The following is a 19,973-nucleotide window of genomic DNA, read 5'->3' as shown; positions in this document are numbered from 1 at the left end:
AGACAGGATAAAATAAAAAACAATGAATGGAGTAGAAACCAGTATCAAAATGTACGTATAGTCCAGACGGTAAATGTTTGGAACAGGAAAGGGAGTTTATGATAGTCTTGGATTATTTCGGGGGGATCCAGTTGGGGAAATTAGGCTCTTCCCAGAGCAGCAGAAAGTTGACACTACTTGCAAGCCTCTCATCTGCTTAACCTTCTGCCAGCTCAAATGACTAAAAAAGAAATCCGTAGAAATGGTGCTTTGGCTACAGGGGCAGCTCTGTGCTGCCAGGGAAATGATTCATCTGCACATCCCTTCAGACCGGACGTGGCTCCGGACCTGCCTCTGTCTGCTGCCCGGGGACCCTGACCATAGAATCTAAGCAGGGGCTGTGTCCGCAGCCTCTGTTTGTTACTCCAGCTCCTCTGGTTGGGGAGGTGGCAGTCTTGGGGGTGGGGAACACGTGTATCGCAGAAGTCCCAGTCAGCAAGCCTGTTTCCTTTGCAGGCGAGCCCGGCTTGAGAGGTTTGCCTGGCGCCGTGGGTGAGCCTGGAGCTAAAGGGGCAATGGGTGAGTGTCCCAAAGGAACGGATGCAGTGGGTTTGCCCCTTCCAGTCGAGGTCAGAGAGCCGAGAGCCTGCTTCTAGAGCTGCGTGTCCTGTTCTCCAGTCTGTCTGAGGGCCCATGTGCAGGCTGTTTCTGTCTCTGGGTTTGTCACTGCTGGGGGTTGGTGGCCCATCCAGCCTGGTCCCTGACTCGAGGCCACTTGGGCCCCGGGGGAGGACAGATAAGCATTGAGGTCCCTTAGAACCCACGCTGTTCCCGGCATAACCCTGGTACTCCAGAGCTGGTGTCACAGCCAGATCCAGGGTTTAACCATTTTGCTGACCCTTAGCAAGGTGCTTGTCAGGCAGGACTTGGAAGCTGACCAACAACCCTCAGAGGGCAGAGCGTTTAGCACCAAGTCCCAAAAGGGTTTAAGCACCACCAGTGGGGATGTGGTATGTTCAGTTTCCCGTTCGTGTAACACAGCGAGGAGGCTCTGACTGTAGGCAGGATGCCATGTGGGGCAAGTAAAATGCTTTACCTCTCGCAAGGGGAGATAAAGCTTGTAGAAGGGACAGGTGCCCTGAAAGGCACAGAGCGCTATGAGGGTATGGCAGAGAGAGATTCCTTCCTACTAGAAATGAAGGAGGAGGCATTTCACGTGGCCTTACAAAGCAAGGAAGATTTCATCATGGTCATTTTGGAAAAGTCTCTGCAGAGACAACACAAGTGAGGAGAGACAAAGGGGTGGGAGAAAGCAAGATACGGTCCCAGAAGGATGCCACTTTGGACAAAGGTTAGCGTAACACCCAGAGCAGAGGAGAGGACTTGGAGGACCTTGACTTCCAGGACCTTGAGTAAACGAGGCAGAGGCAGGCATTTATTGAGCATCTGGTGCATGCTGAGTCTGCAGTAGGCCCTGGGGATGCAATGGGGAGTTGCTGACCCATTAGTTCTCTGCAGGAAAATACACAATTCCTGGTTTAGGGGAAGAGGCCTGGGAGAAAGTGGCATCCGTGGTCGGCAGCTGTGGGAAGGGCTGCACGGGCTCCCGCCTGGGAGACAACTGGCTAAAGCCCGTGGGGCCATCGAGGGAGGGAGGCCCAAAAGTAGCTCTTGGGGTAACTGGTGATATGTGGTTCTGCTTTCCTAGGACCCGCTGGCCCTGATGGACACCAAGGCCCAAGAGGTGGGTTGCAGATCTGCTCTCCTCGTGCTCACTGCCTGGCCCTGCCCTGCCCACATCCCAGCATGCAGTCCCCAGTCCCCTTAATCATAAGGCAGCAGGACCCCCATGAGACCCAGGTCTTACTCCCCTTCTCCTTTCCACCTGCCAGCAAATTAGTAAAACCCCAGAAACCATAGGCTCAGATGTGCCGGCCGGCCTAGCTTTCCTAAAAGGAAAACCCTTCTTTATCTCATGCTCTCTCTAGGTGAACAGGGTCTGACAGGGATGCCTGGAACCCGTGGCCCACCAGGGCCTTCTGGAGACCCAGGAAAGCCAGGTAACCGAGTGGCAAAAGGGAGCTACGGCCTGTGTGTGTGTGTGTGTGTGTGTGTGTGTGTGTGTACACATGAATGTGTGTGCCTTAGCCCATTTTCCTCCAGCATTTCAGCAGGGAGCGGCCACACCAGCTGGCTGGTGCTGTGTTCAGTGACTGGGTTCTGACACCACTGGGTCACCAACTCTGGCAACTTGGAAGAGAGAGGTTCACGGTTCATTAGCAGAGATTAACTGAAAGCTGGGAGTTCTAGAAAGGAGCAAGGAATCTCTTAAAAATTGCAGTTTAAGGCCATTTCCATGCCTTGCTCCTCTGAGCCTGTCCCCTCCACCCACTTCCTCTCTGGCCATACCTGGACACTCATCAACACCAGTCTGAGTAGAGAGCCCACTGTTAGGGTTTCCACCTGAAGGCCCAGCAGGAGCCAGAGCCGCAGGGCTACGGGAGGGTCAGACCAAAGCAAGCCAGAGAGCTGTGAGGCAAGGCAGCATTCGACAAGGGGGCTGCTGGAACAGGGGTGCCTCCTGGCTCCTTTGGTGGGTGCACAGATGGGGAACACCAAGGGAGGGGATTTGGGGGGCAGCATTGGGGATCCATGACTGTATGAGCTTTCTGGGTTCATCGCTCTCAGACGCCAAAGAGTCTAGGACTCCAAGCAGGCTAAGAACCATTGCCTGATGGAGCAGTGGTCACTTCCTTGCAAAGCCCAAAGAACAGCTCTTTGTCCAGTGTGGGGAGCATCCTGAGTTTGTCCTCCCACAGCCGAGGGTGTGGCTCCTCAGCCCTTCATATCTCTCTCTCTCAGTCTCTCTCCTGTGTTCTCTTTTCCACAGGTCTCACAGGACCTCAGGGACCTCAGGGTGAGTCATCAGGCCCTTCCCACCTCCAGATGCCACCTGCCCAGCCTCCTGCTTCCAGCTTTCCGCAAATGCCTTTCCAGTCACCTTAAGAGTTTCCTCTCCTCCCTGCGCTCCCCTGGAAAAAACTAGTTCAGGTTCTTTCACTGTGAGTCACAAGAAACATATTAGGAAGGAAAAATACACAGAGAACAATCTAGAAAGCCATTCTGGAGAAACCAGGCCAAATCATTTGCCGATTCTGTCTGCCCAGTCACTGGTGCAGGACCCCGGGAGAGGAGGCTTCAGGCACAGGAGCCCTGCTGGGCTCCCAGAGGCCTGGTCTCCGCAATGGTGAGGCAGGAGAGGGGAGCGCACCTCATGTGAGGCCCAGTATCTCTGGGACAGCTTCATTGTCAGAGTCTGTCCTATGATTGCACTGGTGTTGACATTTGGGTTTGAGAGATTGTCACCATGCCCAGCCCCAACTCCTAAAAGAAATTAGGCAAAGATGTAAAATGACACCAAGCAGCAGATCTCCCCACAAAAGCTGAGTGCACAGGGACCTCCTTCACGCACTCCTGGTAGAGCTTGGCCCACCACCAGCCGCAGAGGGAGGGGACCATGGCTGAGTGGCAGGCTATAAGAGGCTCATAATCCAGACTCCCTGGGATCCCCCAAACCTGAGCCCATGTCCTCAAGCCCAGAGGTCACTCCATTTCGCAGAGAGGGGGAAGGGCTCAGAGCAAGGGGCTCCTCCGAGGGGCCCCCAGGCTAAAGCAGAAGGCAGAGCCATGTTTCAGCAGCGCTTAAGGCTGTGCCCAGTGACAGAGCGCAGTTACTACCAGAGGGGTCTGGAATCTCCTGGGCTTAATCACCTAGACTGACTTGTTTTTAATCACATCAGGACTTCCTGGAACCCCCGGCCGACCAGGAGCTAAAGGTAAGTGATTTTCCAAAGCAGATTTTCTTTTCACTAGCCATTTTTTTGCAGGAGGGGAGAGGCTGGCAGGAGGGAGCCCCTCTCTGGCCAGAGCCTGGATCAACAGTGGCATCTAGTGGCTTTAGCAGAAAGCCAGGAAGCTAGGAATTTGTTTGGATCACTAGTCCTGAATCCTCACACCCTCCCCCCAACCCCCCCACACCTCCTGACCCCAGAGTCCTGAGCCCTCTCTGGTACCAGATGTCTCCAGGCCATTGTTGGAGGAGGATCTGGAAGCATGCAGCCCCTCAAAGCCTTTCCATCTCCTCTAAAATGTCCCCATCTGTTCTCTGTCTCCCTGGCTCAGGATTGGTCCCCCACCCCCACACCTAGCATGACCCTTCCCTGGAATAGGGACCACCATCATCCTTTCCATTCACTGGGGCCTCAGTGTGGCTGGGGCCCCACGTTCTTTTCTCAGGAGGCTTTGATGCAGGCAGGGAGGAGTGCCTCAGATGGCCCTTAGAGGGCAAAGCCTGAGTCCTAAGAGGGAAAGTCTTCTTCAGGGGAGGGGTCTGCCCAGAGCCAGCACGCTAACCCTACATGCAGGGAGATGCTCCCCTCCTGTTCTCCTCTGCCACTGTCCAGTTCTGTAACCATTAGATACCAACCCTGAGTCAGTCCAGGGATAAACAGTCTTTCTCCACCCGTCCCTGTGACTCCACATTCCCAAGTCCTGACATCCTGTGGAGCTGTGCTATCTTGAGCAGTCACTATCATCTTGGGGAGACCCTAGGAATAAAATTACTACTGTCTAGAAACTATTGCCAGTGACTAACTGGGCCAGGGAGTTCTTCTGGGATAAATAAATGTAATTCCAAAATAATCACAACTGAGTTCCTACCTCCCTGGCAGACATACGTCTGGGTCCATAGATCTGCTCATGGATTCACTGCACCTTTAGTAAGAGACCACTAGGTTTGGGGAAACCAGACACCCTGTCTTTCCCGAGGGCCTGTGACTTCTTGTCCAAGAGAGATTGTAGACCCTCCCTGGGCAGTGTGCACAAGAGATGGACATTTCACCCAACACTGGATTGTGGTGGAAGACAGGCCAAACACCAGTGCTTTCTCCTCTTGGCCTTGACCCCAGGGACTGGCCCATAGCAAGCAGAGACCACCCTCTACTTCCTCCAAGGAGGTTCGTACTCTCCCTCAGTGTGTGAGTGATGGAATTGCCCACAGACTATGGGAAATTATGGAAGAGGCCCCTGAGGAATCCCCGGGGGAGGGCTTTTCTGTCCTCCACTCTGCTCACTCAGTTCCCCAGAGTCTGTGCATTTACAGTCCCAAGAGATGCTTCATGGAGGCAGCATCCAGTGGTCTGTAAAGTTTGGGGAAGTGTGAGCCTGAAAACCCCTCGTTGGAAGTCCTCCACCCACATTTGCATTTTCGACCCTCTCAGACTCGGGCAGAAGAGAAACCTGCCAAACTTTGTGTAACTCACACCCTCCCTCGACTCTGCACAACCCCCATTACAGACCTGGAACTGGCATCCTGAGGGGCACTCTGGAGACCAGGCTCTACCCCTCAGACTTACTGCCTCTGTCCTTTGACCTCTTGGGAGTTTTCCATCTAAGGCAAATCCCAGCAAGAGCCCGAGAGGCCCAGTGTGGGAGCGTGGCTGACTGTAGGTCAGCCTCCTTCTGGCCTTGCGGAGAGGCAGATTCCCACATCCTCCAAGGCCGCTCCTCTGCAGAGTGCTGGCTTTTCCTAAAGCTAATGTGGACCAGGAAGCCTGATGTGGCCTCAGGGTCTCTGGCAGAGAGACTGGTGCTTAATGCATCCTGTGTGCTCCCCTTCAGCTCATTAAAATGCCTTTAGCCCACAGGTTGGAGCCACAGGAGTGGCTCTCAAACTCCATCAGTAGCCTTGGAAGTGATTTATGGAGCCACCAGCTGAACCTGGGAATGACTGTTTTCCTTTTCCTCCCCTCCCAGGTGAACCTGGATCTCCAGGCAGAATTGTGACCTCAGGTAGGCAGGCCCAGGAGGGGTCTTCTTCCTGTGACTTTCTCCCATGTCCTGGACATCCTCCCTGGCTCTGCCTTAGCGCCCTCCAAGCAGCACTCGTCTGGGCTTTGGAGGGCAGGCAGGGAAGGGCTCTCTGGTCAGAGGTAATGACAGCAGAAGGCGCTAGCCTGACCCGCCCACAGTATGGCCTGGGTCCCAGCACCTCTAAGCAAGAAGAGTGAGGGTCCCTGTTCCATGTGTCTTCTGTTTCCAGAGGGGTCATCGACGATCACTGTCCCAGGGCCCCCGGGCCCTCCTGGAGCCATGGGACCACCAGGACCTCCGGGTGCCCCAGGTCAGTTGCTTTCTTGCTTTGCCGTTTGGTTGCATTTAAGTACAGCAGTGTTTGCTCAAATCCTGAACCCCAGGGAGGAACCCCAGGAAGAGTAAGGAGCCCCCTCCACCCAGCCTAGCACGCCCTCATCCCACCCCAGCGAGCAACCAAGCACCCTGCAGGCACCCTTCACCAAGCCCTACAGCACCCTTGGAGGTTCAGCGGGTAAATGACTCACCTAAGGCCACTGGGCGAAGAAGTAGCAGAATCAGGATTGGGCCCAGGTGGTTCTGCCTCTGCAGCCTGGGTGCGACTTCAGTTGATTTCCCTTTGGAAAACAATTGAGTAACATGAATCAAGGGCAACAAAATTACTAGGAATCTGTTTGGAGAAACTATCTCCACATTGTCCAACCACGGTGACATCCCTACAAATCACAAAGACTTAGAGCCTAGAAGATCATCCTGGTTTTTAAAAGTACAGGATACTCAGTAGTGTGGCTCTGAGGTTCAACTGTACTTTTACAAGATGAAAATAAAACATGCTGGGGGCGCCTTGGTGGCTCAGTCCATTAAGTGTCTGACTTTGGTTCAGGTCATGATCTCATGGTTTGTGGGCTCGAGCCCCGCGTTGGGCTCTGTGCTGACAGCTCAGAGCCTGGAGCCTGCTTTGGATTCTGTGTCTCCTCTTTCTCAGCCCCTCCCTTGCTCTCACTCTCTCTCTCAAGAATAAACATTAAAAAAAAAAGAAAGAAAACATGCTGTAAGGAAATGAGATGTTTACAGGTTAAAGGATTATAGGTGATACTTTTTTATATTTTTCCAAAATACCTGTAATTTTGTTATATCTATTTTTAAAAATTTTTTAATTTAATCTCGACACCCAACGTAAGGCTTGAACTCACGACCCTGAGACATTGAGAGTCTCATGCTCTTCTCTGACTGAGCCAGCCACATGCCCTTATCTGTGTTTTTTTTTTTTTTAATTTAAAACATGTGTAAACGCAGTAGGTGATTTAGCACAACCAACACAAGTACGGATCGGCCTTCCCTTCTGCTAAGCTCCAGTAAGAGGGAGAATACGGGGGCGCTGAGAAGTTTCTTAAACACTGGGAACAGAGAGGGCAGCTCTGTCTGTCCCAGAGCCCGGGTTTTGGCAGAGGAATTCTCATGATTCTCATGGAATGGACCACAGGTCTGGTCTCAAATTGCTTATTGCTCTCAAGTAAGCAAGCTAGGTGTGTTTGGACATGCCCTTTTTTCAGTTCCTTCTAGAACTGTGACCCTAGAGATGTGGTAAAGCCTTTTCTTCCCAACTCCATCTCTAGGTCCCGTGGGCCCAGCTGGTCTCCCTGGACAGCAAGGTACGTCAGTCCTGAAGCACAGGACTCTGGGCTCAGCGGGGGAAGGCTTCCTTTCCCGGCTGGACTTGGGACCCCGCCTTAAAGTGGGAGACCTGCATTTTGGAAGAGAGGTCACGGGGTGACCCGGTGCTTCATCAAGGGCCTTGCAGGGCCCTTCTTCTTGGGTTTCTGAGAAGATAGGGGGTCCTCTAGACAGGGGTTTGGGGCTCTGTGGCATGCTGGTCAGGGTCAAGCTTGGCTATTTCATAGGCATCGAGGCTCTTGTGCCCAGATCCTGATAATTGTGCTACTTTCCAGTGATTTATCCAAACACCAGAAAACAGCCTTAGGAAAAAATGGTCCAGTTTCCCCTGGGCTGTTGGGCCTGCAAACAGGAATGTTCACTCCTGATGCTCCAGACCCCGCCCACTCCTGGCGCTCCGCCCCCCCCGCCCCACCCACCAGGACCCTCCCAGGCCCTATAGAAGAAAGCATGGGGGAGGAAGAGGGGTTGCTGCAGGTGGAGCCCCCCTGAACTCGTGTCTTTTACACAGGCCCCCGCGGGGAGCGAGGACTTGCTGGTGAATCATTCATGGGCAGCAGCAGCTCCATCTCTGAGGTCCTCTCTGCCCGTGAGTGCCCCCATGTTCTCTGGAGCGAGGTGACACTGGGGCGGGAGCGGGACAGATGGCAGCACATTTGGGGCCTGTAGCAGCTGGACCAGTGAGTCATCCTGAGCCCTCATGTGAGCAAGGGTGACTGGTTCCTCTGAAAGGCCATGCCAGCCTCCAAGGAACAGCAGGCCTTTTGTCGGCCCTGGGGCAGGGGGTGAGTCACAGGGATGGGGCAGCTGTCGGAGAGGTTCTTGGGATTCTCAGAGGACCGGGGTCAAGTGGGGCCTCTGAAGGGAGCTGGGCACTGGGAGAATGATTGGCAAGAGAACTGCCTCCCCCACGGGGATCAATGACAAGGGTCCACGGGTTCTCAGCAACAGCCCCGGCCTGGGAGGGTGACTTCTGGGTTCTTCTGTTTCCAGAATCCTTTAAGGAGCCCAAGCAGACATGCCGCTGGGTCTCCCACTTAGACACCTGATGGCAAAGGCAGCAGCCAGCCGTGGCCCAGCAGCTGCCGTGTGCTAGACATTCTGTCCTGGGACCTCCCTGGGACTTCACAGTGCTCCTGGGACATAGGTCTTAGACTTCCGGTTTAGAGAAGAGTAAGCTGAGGCCGAAAGAAGTCAAGAGCTTGCCCGGTCACCAGCCAGAAGTAGCAGAGCAGGATTGTGAACTCGGGCTGACACAAAGCCACGTACTTGGCCATCAGGGCATTTGATGGCAGCTCTGCCCTGCCCCGCCTGTGAGCGAGGAGCACCCCTAGCAGATGGGGTCCCGGAGGGCCCTGTGCCGTGACGCAGAGCTGGCCTCTGGGGTGTGGGTGTAGCCCGGGTGCCTGGCGCTGATGAGCCTAATGAGGGCTGGTGGGGAACAGCTTCATGAGAGCTTTTGCTTATTTCTGGTTTTTTTCTCTCCACAGAAGGTCTTGATTTACGGGGTCCCCCTGGCCCACCTGGCCCACCTGGGCCTCCAGGTGAGCATCTCAGGGATCACTGGAAGGTGGGGAATCGTGGGGGAAAGGGCACTTAGTGAGGAAGCCGGGGTCCTCATCACAGGGGCAGGATCAGCTCCCTGAGTTCAGCATTGCCTCTTGCTCACTCTTTTCTGCAGGACCTTCCATTCCAGGCCCACCAGGACCCCGAGGCCCAGCAGGTGAGAGCTGAGCTCCCTGGTGAGAGATACGAGACCATGGTGCCCACGGCCTCTTCTGGGCTGGCTCTCAGGAAAGGGCTGCCTGGCCACTTCTCCTGGGCAGAGGGTTCATGGCCCATAGCTTGGCTTTACTAAGTCTTGGTGGTTCTCCTATTAGGGGAAGGCCTGCCAGGCCCACCAGGCCCACCAGGATCTTTCCTGACCAACTCAGGTAATGCTAGAGTCCAGTCCCCTTGCTCTCCACCCCAGCCCTAGCTCCGGGACACGCTGTGGTCACAGGCTTGCGGTCTTCCTGACAGACTCACCATGTTCCTCCTTCAGCCCTGCCTCCAGGGTGTGTTTGCATAGACTCCGTAGAACGGGAAAACTTGTCCCTTGGGGAAGATCCACCCACCCACCCATCTATTTATCCATCTACCATTTGTTATTTCCTTTATCCTTCATCCAACCTTCCCACTATCCACCCATCCATCGACCCACCCATCTGCCACATACCAATTGAGCACCCGCAGGATGCCAGGCTCCAGGCTAGCAGCTGCTCCCTTACAAATACCACTGTGCTCACACTCAGAAGTCCTTCTTTCCTCTGCAGAGACCTTCTTCTCTGGCCCCCCGGGCCCCCCTGGGCCCCCGGGCCCCAAGGGAGACCAAGGTGAGTAGCGTCTTGGGGCACAGAAGCCCGTGTGGCCCTGCTTGCTCGGGGTGGCCAGGAGAGTCTGGACGAGGCTGGGTCACCCGGGGCATCTGTGCATCCTCCTGCCGTACCCCGGGAGGAACCTGGCGGTCTGGAGCATGGTGGGAGGCACAGTGGCTAGAAGCTCCAGAAAGACTCCCCACCGCTGTGCTGGCCTGCTGGCACGCCAGGCCGTGGCTCGACCCCACACTCCGGCAGGAGCCCCATCTCTTCCCCTACGGGCCCCTTGCAGCCACAGCACCTGGTAGGTATGCATCTCACAACTGTGTCTGCCTCCTTCCATCAGGCCCCCCAGGCCCTCGAGGACACCAAGGTCAGTAGAGCTGACATCAAACAAAATGTGGGGTGGGGTGAGGTGGCCAAGGCTGACCTTCCAAGCCTTGAGCTTCCCATGAAGGAGTCTGATACAAATGAGTGAGGGTAGATCTGAGTGGGTGTCTCTGGAAAGGGTTGGGAATGTGTGCGTGTGTAAGGGCTGGGGAGGCTCGGGAGGGAGGTGGCGTTGGGCTGGGCCTAGGGAGGAGCGCGCCACTGACGGTCCCCCCTCGGGTGTGTCCCTCAGGCGAGCAAGGCCTCCCAGGGTTCTCAGCCTCAGGTAAGTGCTGAGCCCCTACCCCCGCCGCTGGCTCTGTCCAGAGCCCCTCAGCTCTGGGTGACTGTACTGTGTTGTTGGTTCCCAGGCTCCAGCTCTCTTGGACTCAACCTGCAGGGACCGCCTGGCCCTCGGGGACCCAAGGGTGACAAAGGTCAGTGAGGGGAGCAGCCAAGAAGGCAGGGGGCGTGAGAGCAAGGATGGTCCGCAGAGTGTGAATAGAAGGCAGGGTGTACTCACTGGTGTTAAAGGCTTGGGAGGAAGGAGCGGCTGGAGGGAGAGAGGGATGAGGACGTGAGTCCAGTCTCTGCCTGAAGGGGGCTTGTGGTAGCATTGCAGAAATAAGACTGAGAGACCTGGGACAGTTGTTGAGTCACATGCTGATAAACTTGGTTGGGCCCAACCAGGGAAGGCTTCCTAGAGGAGGTGATACAAACAGGTCTTCTTGTGTTGGATTCTAGGCGATCCTGGTATCCCAGGGGCTCCTGGCATTCCTGGTGGTCTCTCTCAAGGTAAGAACCAAAGGTCTTCTCCCCTTCCTCAAGCAAGGACACTGATTCATTCACCTGTCCGCCTCCCACACCCATGATTCGGTGCTGATCAGGTCGCGTCTCCATGTGCTAGGGCCTCTGCACTGCCTTTAAGGAGGTTACAGGTTGGTGGAGATGGGAGGGAAGGACAGTACAGTGAAGGTGGCTGGCGATGCCGAATGATGGAGAACAGGACAGACCTGGGAGCTAGGGGCGTTTGGAGTTGAGGGGGCCTCTGGGGCTGAGTTGCTGAAGTGGGGTGCTGAAGGGAGGGTCCGGTCCAGCGAAATCCCAACTCTGTGCCCTTTCCAGACAGTGGCTGCTTATAGGCACTCCCCTCCTCCTTTCCTTCTCTTTGCCACCATCTATTTCTCCCTCCTCGTGCTGTGGAAGCTGTGTCTGGGCCCTTCTTTGATCCTAAGGTGGGCTTTTCCTGGCAGACTCGGAAGGCTTTCCCTCCTGCAGGGGGATCGTCGTCCAGCACCATGTTCGTGCCGGGTCCGCCAGGCCCGCCGGGCCCGCCGGGGCCTCCAGGCTCTATCAGCAGCTCGGGCCGGGAGGTCCAGCAGTACATCGCTGAGTACATGCAGAGTGAGTCCCGGGATCTGAGTGAGTTTGTGTGGGTGCGTGTGCCGACGTGTCTGCTCGGCCGGGCGTCTCCGGTGCTCTGTGGAGCCTGGCTATTTCGGGAAGCCTCCGGTCTCCTCCCCCCCAGGTGAATAGACCTGACAGATCCCATTGCCCGTACCAGTGCAGCGAGGCGGGGGAGGCTCTGGGAGTGGGTGGGAGCCAGGAGGCTACCAAAGAGGTGTGCTTGTGTGTGCACACGCGTGTGTGCTTGCCTGTGTGCGTGCGCGTGTGTGTGCACGCACGGCGGGATACAGCAGCCTGTGGGCCAGGCCTAGGTCAGAAACCCACCCCGGGAGCCAGGACCACATGACCATGGACTCCCTCAACACCCACCTTCTCATGGCAGCCCACACAGGTGCGTCCTCACCCACACACTCATCCGTGGGAACACAGCCACACACACACTTTCACACAAGTGTGCACCCCCCATCCCATACTCCCGCTGCACGTCTGGGTGTGATTTCTAAGAATGTGCGTACAGACTTTGTCAAATGGCGGCCGACTGGAGCCTCGTCGGTCCTCAGTCTTCAAGTAGCATCTAATCCAGCACAGGCCTTGGCCTCAACTTTTCTCTGTAACCAAGAGTCTAGGCTCCCTGCTGGCCCCACCTTGGGCCATGGATGGGATGAGGTGCTTCCTGCCGTCTTTGGGGGGAGGTCACACCCTCTTGGGGACAGGCACGACTTTGCTTTCTTTGTCGGCAGGCGACAGCATTAGGTCTTACCTGTCTGGAGTTCAGGGTCCCCCAGGCCCACCTGGTCCCCCAGGGCCTGTCACCACCATTGCCGGAGAGACTTTCGACTACTCGGAGCTGGCAAGCCGTGTCGGGAGCTACTTACAGAGTAAGCCTGTCCCCACCCCCACAATGACCCCCTCCTCCCGTGGTCACTTTGCTCCAGAGCCTCCTCGCTTACTTTGCTGTTTGCTTCGCCCTTCGGGATGTGAAGTTCAGTTCGGAACTCGGGGCTCTCGGCCACTGGGATCCGGCTTCGAGAACAGAGGCCACATGCACAGCCACGTGTAGCAAGCCTTCTTGCGGTTGACAGAGGTGTCCTGAGTATGTGAAGAGGGATCGAGACTGGCAGGATCTGGGAGGAGTGAGGCTAAAGCCTACTCTGGAAAACAAACCGCATTTCTTACCAAACACAAACACAGCCCCACTGTTGACTTTTGCGTGCATTCACAACAGCCTCCTCATGCCGCCGTTCGTTCATTTTCCCCAAACGGAACAGCTAGCTGGCCGGGTCTTCGGGGTTCTGGAGCAACGAGGGTGTTGCTTCGGTTTTGCTAGGAAGCAGGTAACCTGAGGTTTCCTTCCTGACAGCCTCGGGGGCCGGCATCAGCTCCTCGGCCTCCATCTCCTCTGCGGACATCCTGGCGGCCCTGCAGCGTGAGTGGCCGCCCCGGGCAGGAGGGTGGGAGCTCTGCGGCCCAGCTCGCTCCCACCTGAGCGCTGAGAGAGCTGCGGGCGGGGTGCTGCTCCTCCTCGCTCCCAGCCTCTGAGCCTCTGTGGGTCAGCACTGACTGGGGAGGGGGCCGCAAGTCTCAGGGTCCCCAGTGCCGGGTAACTGCGCGGGTGCCTTGTTGGGGACCTGCAGGCTTGCCGCTTCCCGGGGGACTGAGAACCCACAGCTCAGGGCCAGCCTGTGGGTGTGCAGGAGCCCGGGGAGGGGCCCACGCCAGCACAGCCTGTCCTTCCAGGGGAGGACGTGAGACAGTCCCTGCGGCAGTACCTGACGGATTGGTCCCTGCAGTCTCTGGACTACACCGAACTGAGCACTCGTATCCTCAGCTACATGTCCAGTGAGTGCCCACCCTTCCAGCTTGTCCCCTGTGGCAGGCGGTCAGTGGGGTGGTCCAGGGAGGAGGTGGGCGCTGAGCTGTGTCCAGAGTCCAGAGACCAAGTCCAGAGGGCCTGGTCTGTGGGAAAGAGCAGGCCCCGAGCCTGGCCCGGGAAGCCAGGAGTATCTGGGATCCCGTCCCACAGGCAGTTTGCACACACCCCACTTGTGCCCATGCAAACCTCCGACACACCCCTGCACGCTGACCTGCACTCGTCCCAGGACCTACGGCCCTAGCTCCTCAGTGTCGATGGCAACTGTAGTCTGAGTTCCTCTTTCGGCCTGTTTCTTCCTGCTGCCCCTCTTCCCCTGCTGGGATCCCACTTCTGTCCAAATCACTCCTGTGTCTGGCTTCCTCTCTGACAAGGCATTTCCCCCTGCTTTGCCCTGTCTGATGAGAATCCATCACAACTTGGGCTTTTGTTCCTCAGGCTCTGGAATCAGCATTGGGCTTCCTGGCCCCCCGGGGCCTCCCGGCTTGCCAGGAACATCCTATGAGGAACTCCTCTCCTTGCTCCAAGGTAAGGCTGGACAGGGGCCACTGGTCCACGTGGCCTGGGGTGGAAGGCAGAGGCCTTGGCCCAGGCCCCTCCACTGACTCCGTGCTCCTTTGCTGTCTCAGGGTCTGAATACAGAGGCATCGTTGGGCCCCCAGGTCCCCCTGGGCCCCCAGGGATCCCAGGCAATGCGTGGTCCAGCATCAGCGTGGAGGACCTCTCCTCTTACCTGCACAGTAAGGCTCAGGGAGGAGAGCAGGGGACCAGAGCCTGGCCTCCGGGGCCCCCATGGTTTAGCAAGGGCAGCCATGGAGAGTTAAACGCAGTCCTCCCGAGGCACACACCGGGCTGAGCCTGGAGAGGAACACGCTTGCTTTTGAGGTGCTTTCAGCCGTGACAGGGGGACTGGTGGGAGAGACGGTGATCCCAAGTGCAGCCCTTAGAGAAGTTCACAAGCAGTGCATGATCATGTGGCAAGAGGGCACAGGGGAAGGGACAGGATTTGGGCCGAGTGAGGGCAGGCAGAGCGGTGGCTCTGGAGTGATGGCAGGAGCTGGGCTCCCAGTATCCCCTCCTCCCCTACCCCCCTCCTTCCCAGGAACCGCACCCCTGAGCGCAGGCTGGGAATTCAGTGCGCCAGCAGGGCAATCCCTGACCTGTCTCTGGCTTCCCCTCCAGCTGCCGGCCTGTCATCTATCCCTGGCCCTCCAGGCCCTCCTGGTCCCCCAGGCCCTCGAGGGCCCCCAGGTGTCTCCGGAGCCCTGGCAACTTATGCCGCCGAAAACAGCGACAGCTTCCGGAGCGAACTGATCAGCTACCTCACCAGTAGGTGCCCCTTTTCCAGAACTTGCTCCTCCCTGTGAGAGGGCAGCTGGTGCTTGGAAGGCACCGGGAGGCCAAATGTGTGAGCTCCAGCGAGGAGAGCCCAGCTTCTTCCCAGCCGGCACGCCTGCTCCCGTGCAAGTGCCTTGGCATTTGCGTTCTGCTTTGGGGCCGTGAGACCCTGGGAGAGGCCTGAAGCCTCCCTTTCTCTCACCCCCAAACCTGAGCCCCACCTAACGTGGCCTCCTCCCCACAGGCCCAGATGTACGCAGCTTCATCGTGGGCCCACCAGGCCCTCCAGGGCCACAAGGGCCACCGGGGGACAGCCGCCTGGTGTCCATGGACGGCTCCTACAGTCGGAGCAGCGGCTCCTCCTCTCACAGCTCGTCAGTCAGTCGGGGCACCTCCTACAGCTCTTCCATGGGCGTAGGAGGAGCCAGCGGAGGCTCCCTGGGCGAAGGGGGGGCCTTTGGTATGGACATGGGCCTGGGCCGAGGCTACGGGGCAGAAGGTGGCACGTATGGTGGCGAAGGTGGACCATTCGGGGCTGGCTTTGCCGGAAGCCTGGACTACAACGAGCTGGCTGTTCGGGTGTCTGAGAGCTTGCAGCGTAAGTCATGACCCTTAGCGCAGCCGGGAGGTTGGGTGGGAGCCCTTGTGCAGCTTGAATTTCAAGCTCCAGAAACTCCCCCTCTCATTTACGGAGCACCCAGGCTACGGGGACGGCACTTCGGGCATCAGATGGCGGTGGGGGGGATGGAAGGCAGGTGGTCCAGGGCGAGTTCTCTCGGCCAGCTTAGTTCAGAAGCCCCAGTCAGAACGGGATCAGTGTGGCCGGGAACAGGGCGTGTTGGTCTTTGGACTTTTGCTACTCCTGCTACCTGGTCTTGTCAGAAGTTTTGATGATGACGATGGTTACTGGTGGGGGGGGAGGGGAGGTTGGTTAAGAAGTCCTTTCTCCCGGTAGCTACCAGCACAGCTCTGCCGCCAGAAAGCCTCTGAGGAAAGGCCACGGCAGCAGAGGCCTGGGCCAGTCCGCAGGGAGGGACACAGGAAACCAGCAGGGTTTCTCCCTTGCTGCTGCCTCATCTAGGTTAACGGCACGGGAGTTCAGCAACCCGAGGGCTCTTGTCCTGCAAAGAGGGGCTGAGAGACCCTGCTTCCTGTGCCCACAATCTGTTGCTTCACAGGTCAGGGTCTGCTGCAGGGGATGGCCTACACCATCCAGGGCCCACCAGGCCGGCCAGGGCCGCAGGGTCCCCCCGGCATCAGCAAGGTCTTCTCTGCCTACAGCAATGTGACCGAGGACCTCATGGACTTTTTCCGAAGTAAGGGCAGCCCGTGATCGCTTTCCCAACACTTACCTTGCGGCCTGGTCTCAAGTGGGAGAAAGTCTCCTGAAAAACTTCAGTTATTAACACTTGAAAGGCTGAAAATCTGATAAATTCTTAAGTCCGTTTTCTTCTTGTGGGTCCCAGCTGTACCTCTCCCTTCTGTGCTTCTCTGAACAAAGCCCTTTACCTCCCAAACTCCAGGGTGACCTCTTGTCTGAGACCACTCTTGTCTCCCCGCAGCTTATGGAACCATTCCAGGTCCCCCAGGGCAGAAAGGAGAGGTGGGCACCCCAGGACCCAAAGGTAAGTGGTGGCAGGGAGACAGCTACTGAGATCCCGTTGTGACCACCCACTCTGGCTGGGAAGCCACCCCTTGACAGTGCTATCCAGGGACCCGTGTGGCTCCTCCGGGTCCTGCGCTCCCACTTGACTGAGCACACCCCGCTCTGTCCTCCCAGGTGAGAGGGGCCCTGCAGGACCACCAGGTCGGCCTGGGCCACCCGGCCCTCAAGGGCACAAGGGAGAGAAAGGAGACACAGGTAAGCCACGGCTGCCAGTTCAGGCAGGGCTGGGAGGCTGGCTGATGCTCAGAGAAGTAGGGGATTTGTTCTGGGGCAACCCTGAAAACTGAAGGCGAATGCCAATTACTGAAGGCAGATGCTGCCCCAACCACCGTTGGCATGGCAGTGCAATGAGCCGCTAGGGAGAAAGACTGCCCGTGTGTGGAGAACAAGAGGACCGCTCTGATGAAATAGGGTAAACCATGTCAAGAAACTGAGTCTTACAAGCGACTTTATCTCACAAGCCCATTCTGCATTTGTAACAGTCGCTATAATTGGCTGACCTAAAGGCCCACAGGCCACAGGAGGTTTAACTTCCTCCTCTAACTTCTAGGTGACCAAGTCTATGGCAGGCGGAGAAAGAGAAGCATCGCCATCAAGCCGTGAGCTCCCCTTGGCGGAACAGCCCCTGGCACCAGTTCATGCGATGGCTTATGATGCTCCTGTCAAACTCTCTCCAGAGGGCAGAAGCTGGAGGCTCACTTCCTACCGAGCCAGCACAGCCAAATAGAACCCCTGTTTTAGTCTGGAACAGTCTCTATATAGATCTACATCTCTCTATATAGATATAGTATCCAAAGGCCCCCAACCTGAACCTGCTCCGCTGGCGAGCGAGACTGGCTACTGGCTCAACCTGAGCTCCTTGGTTTCCTTAGCTCTTAGATGTAGCTGCAACCCAGGAAAGCCAGGTGCATACTTGCGGGCTCAGGAGTCCTTGAGCTTTGCCTGAGAATGACCAGAAAAGGGAAGATGGGAATGGGGAGTGTTCTGGTTCTGTCACTGCAAGGCTGCACCGTCTGCTCCTTCCTCCGTTCATTTCGCATTCTCTAGTCATAGAAAAGACTTGGCTAAGAAGCAACTCTTGTAACTGAAAAAATTAAGAAACTCACTTCCGCTGAAGATGGTGACAGGGTTTCTAATAGTCCTTTCTGGCCACAGACCTCGTTCCCACTTGCTTAGATCGTCTGAATGATTGTAGCTGTGGTTTCCGCGGCACCATGCTGGCCTTTAGAGATGGGTTCTACTGAACTTGATCACAGTAAGGGGGAGGAGAAGGGCAGCGGGGAAGGAGGGAAAATAGGAAACTCGATGCTAGGAAAGATGTCATTCTGTTCTGCACATGGGAAATGGCATGGGGCACTGGGCATGGTTGGTTTTTAAGCACTTTTCAGTACCTAAAATATGTATGTGGTCTGTTAGATGAAAAGTCATTTCAGATACAAAATTTCCAATTAAAGAGTTTTTCTAAATATTATGTTTACTGTGATCCATCTAATCAAAGTGAGAGACAGCGACAGAATGAAGAAGAGAAGGGAAGAGGGAAGGTGGTGATACGCGGTTGGGGGGAGAGGGAGACAAAGCAGGGAAGAGAAATGGGGAGAGCAAAACTGGGGGCCAGGTGGGGAGACAAAGGGGGAAATAGAGACAAGAAAGAACAGGAAAGAAAGGGAATAAAAATGAAAAAGGGAAAGGGGCGCCTGGGTGGCTCAGTCGGTTAAGCAGCCGACTTCAGCTCAGGTCACGATCTCACGATCCGTGAGTTCGAGCCCCGCGTTGGGCTCTGTGCTGACAGCTCAGAGCCTGGAGCCCGTTTCAGATTCTGTGTCTCCCTCTCTCTCTGCCCCTCCCCTGTTCATGCTCTGTCTCTCTCGGTCTCAAAAATAAACGTTAAAAAAAAAAATGAAAAAGGGAAAGAGGAAAGAGACAAAGCAAGAGAGAGAGGGAAGAGAGATAAAAAGAGGAAGAAAAAAACAGATGGGAAGAGAGGGAGAGGGAGAAAGAGATGCAAGGAAATAGAATGAAAAAGTAGGGGAGAGAGATGAAAAGAGAAACAAAAGGGGAGAGAGGTAAAAAAAAAAAAGTGTGAACCCTATGCTAATAACACTACTATAAACACAAGAAAACAAAACTAGGTGTACTTGGAACACAGCCTCTGGCATTTTGTTTAATCATGGAGATTTTTATAGGCAGACCTCGATCTACAACTATTAATGTGGACAGGTTACAAAGCATCTAAAGGTTTTCCCTGAACATAAATTATTTGAAATGAACACCTATGCAACAGATGAGCAACAAGATTATCTGCAATTAATGCAATAACTTATCCCAGCACAAAGGAGTTAGGATTGTATGGCACACACAAGATGCAGAAGACCGAAACTAACAGGAAAACTGCACAAATATCAAATGTCCCACAGAAATGCACAGAAGAATCACTCAACTTCAGAAGAGGCTACACTTGGCCAACTTGTGAAATGTTACAAGCCATGACTCTCAATTGCCAGATTAAAAATGGGATTAAAATAAATCTACTTCTCTACCTCCACCTTCTAAAAAAGTCTGGATAGTTTACTTTCTCTGTGGTCTCTTCTGAGTACCTCACATACTGTCCTGGGAAGACGGACCCTTTAGTTCTGTATTGAACTAGCGGCAACACACAGTGAGGCCACATTCTACGTGGTCTGCCAGCCTCCTTTATCACAGTCTGACAGCTACCTGCTAGGAATCATCATAGGAATTCCAAAAAATGAGTTCATAAGGCCCTCGGAATTTCAAACTTTTTGCTATGTAATGACAACTGTTTAATGAATGACCACATCACACCTTTTTAATAGCTTAAGGCTTAAAGGCTGAATCAAGTTAACAGGCTCAAGTGTTACACCCCCTTTGATCGTTCTTACCTTTATTAATCAGATTTGATTGGAGTGTTGCCTTACTCGATTTACCTTTCCAAGCTATCCAGAATCTTCAGAGTCCTATGCTCAAGCGAAACATGATAAAGGTCCAAACCTGCTACTTTCTCTGACAGAACCAGAAAGGGAAGGACAGATAACGAGATAAATCTTCGGCTGGATGGCAATGGATCTGAGCCTGTTTTCACTTAAAAAAAAAAAAAACAAAAAAAGAATGAGCTCAAAAATGTGTGATGCTCCTGGATTAGAAAATGACATGCTATGCCTCCCTCCAGCCAAGCTAAAAACCTGCCAAGTGATGCTGCCTAGTGTCTACTGAATCTTGCACGAACATATCAATGATGGAAAAGAGGTTATTTTTAGCAGAAATGAGGTCATACGGTTAGTGAAGTATTTGGTGAGAAAAAAGATCCATCCTGGGAGGGGGGGGAATATATATGTGTACATACATACATGTATATATGTATGTCGATGGAACTATTTTAGGCACCACCCAAAGGAGGGGTTTATATCCTAAAAGACACCCCCTTTCC

At 55.2% G+C, this 19,973-nt stretch overlaps 1 protein-coding gene across 3 annotated transcripts in view; it reads left to right on the top strand.

Moving 5' to 3' along the window:
- Positions 1-18,002, top strand: part of COL17A1 (collagen type XVII alpha 1 chain) — a 51,036-nt gene extending 33,034 nt beyond the window's left edge. For all 3 annotated transcript variants that reach the window (XM_086680796.1, XM_086680794.1, XM_086680795.1), the window contains 29 exons: positions 496-558; positions 1,688-1,723; positions 1,968-2,039; positions 2,870-2,896; positions 3,780-3,815; positions 5,794-5,829; positions 6,080-6,160; positions 7,467-7,502; positions 8,036-8,113; positions 9,015-9,068; positions 9,206-9,247; positions 9,405-9,458; positions 9,840-9,899; positions 10,228-10,254; positions 10,504-10,536; positions 10,622-10,687; positions 10,995-11,045; positions 11,529-11,654; positions 12,398-12,535; positions 13,018-13,083; positions 13,395-13,496; positions 13,966-14,055; positions 14,157-14,267; positions 14,710-14,856; positions 15,110-15,463; positions 16,044-16,181; positions 16,428-16,490; positions 16,646-16,726; positions 17,082-18,002. In XM_086680796.1, the coding sequence (XP_086536922.1) occupies positions 496-558; positions 1,688-1,723; positions 1,968-2,039; positions 2,870-2,896; positions 3,780-3,815; positions 5,794-5,829; positions 6,080-6,160; positions 7,467-7,502; positions 8,036-8,113; positions 9,015-9,068; positions 9,206-9,247; positions 9,405-9,458; positions 9,840-9,899; positions 10,228-10,254; positions 10,504-10,536; positions 10,622-10,687; positions 10,995-11,045; positions 11,529-11,654; positions 12,398-12,535; positions 13,018-13,083; positions 13,395-13,496; positions 13,966-14,055; positions 14,157-14,267; positions 14,710-14,856; positions 15,110-15,463; positions 16,044-16,181; positions 16,428-16,490; positions 16,646-16,726; positions 17,082-17,134 (2,321 nt within the window). In that variant the 3' untranslated portion in view covers positions 17,135-18,002. The remainder of the gene's footprint in view (positions 1-495; positions 559-1,687; positions 1,724-1,967; positions 2,040-2,869; positions 2,897-3,779; positions 3,816-5,793; positions 5,830-6,079; positions 6,161-7,466; positions 7,503-8,035; positions 8,114-9,014; positions 9,069-9,205; positions 9,248-9,404; positions 9,459-9,839; positions 9,900-10,227; positions 10,255-10,503; positions 10,537-10,621; positions 10,688-10,994; positions 11,046-11,528; positions 11,655-12,397; positions 12,536-13,017; positions 13,084-13,394; positions 13,497-13,965; positions 14,056-14,156; positions 14,268-14,709; positions 14,857-15,109; positions 15,464-16,043; positions 16,182-16,427; positions 16,491-16,645; positions 16,727-17,081) is intronic.
- Positions 18,003-19,973: the final 1,971 nt, after the last annotated feature.

The sequence above is a fragment of the Puma concolor genome, chromosome D2 (assembly GCF_028749965.1).
Source record: "Puma concolor isolate L17-30 chromosome D2, mPumCon1.1.hap2, whole genome shotgun sequence".
NCBI classification, from domain to species: domain Eukaryota; kingdom Metazoa; phylum Chordata; class Mammalia; order Carnivora; family Felidae; genus Puma; species Puma concolor.
This window is presented reverse-complemented; position numbering and strand designations above follow the sequence as displayed.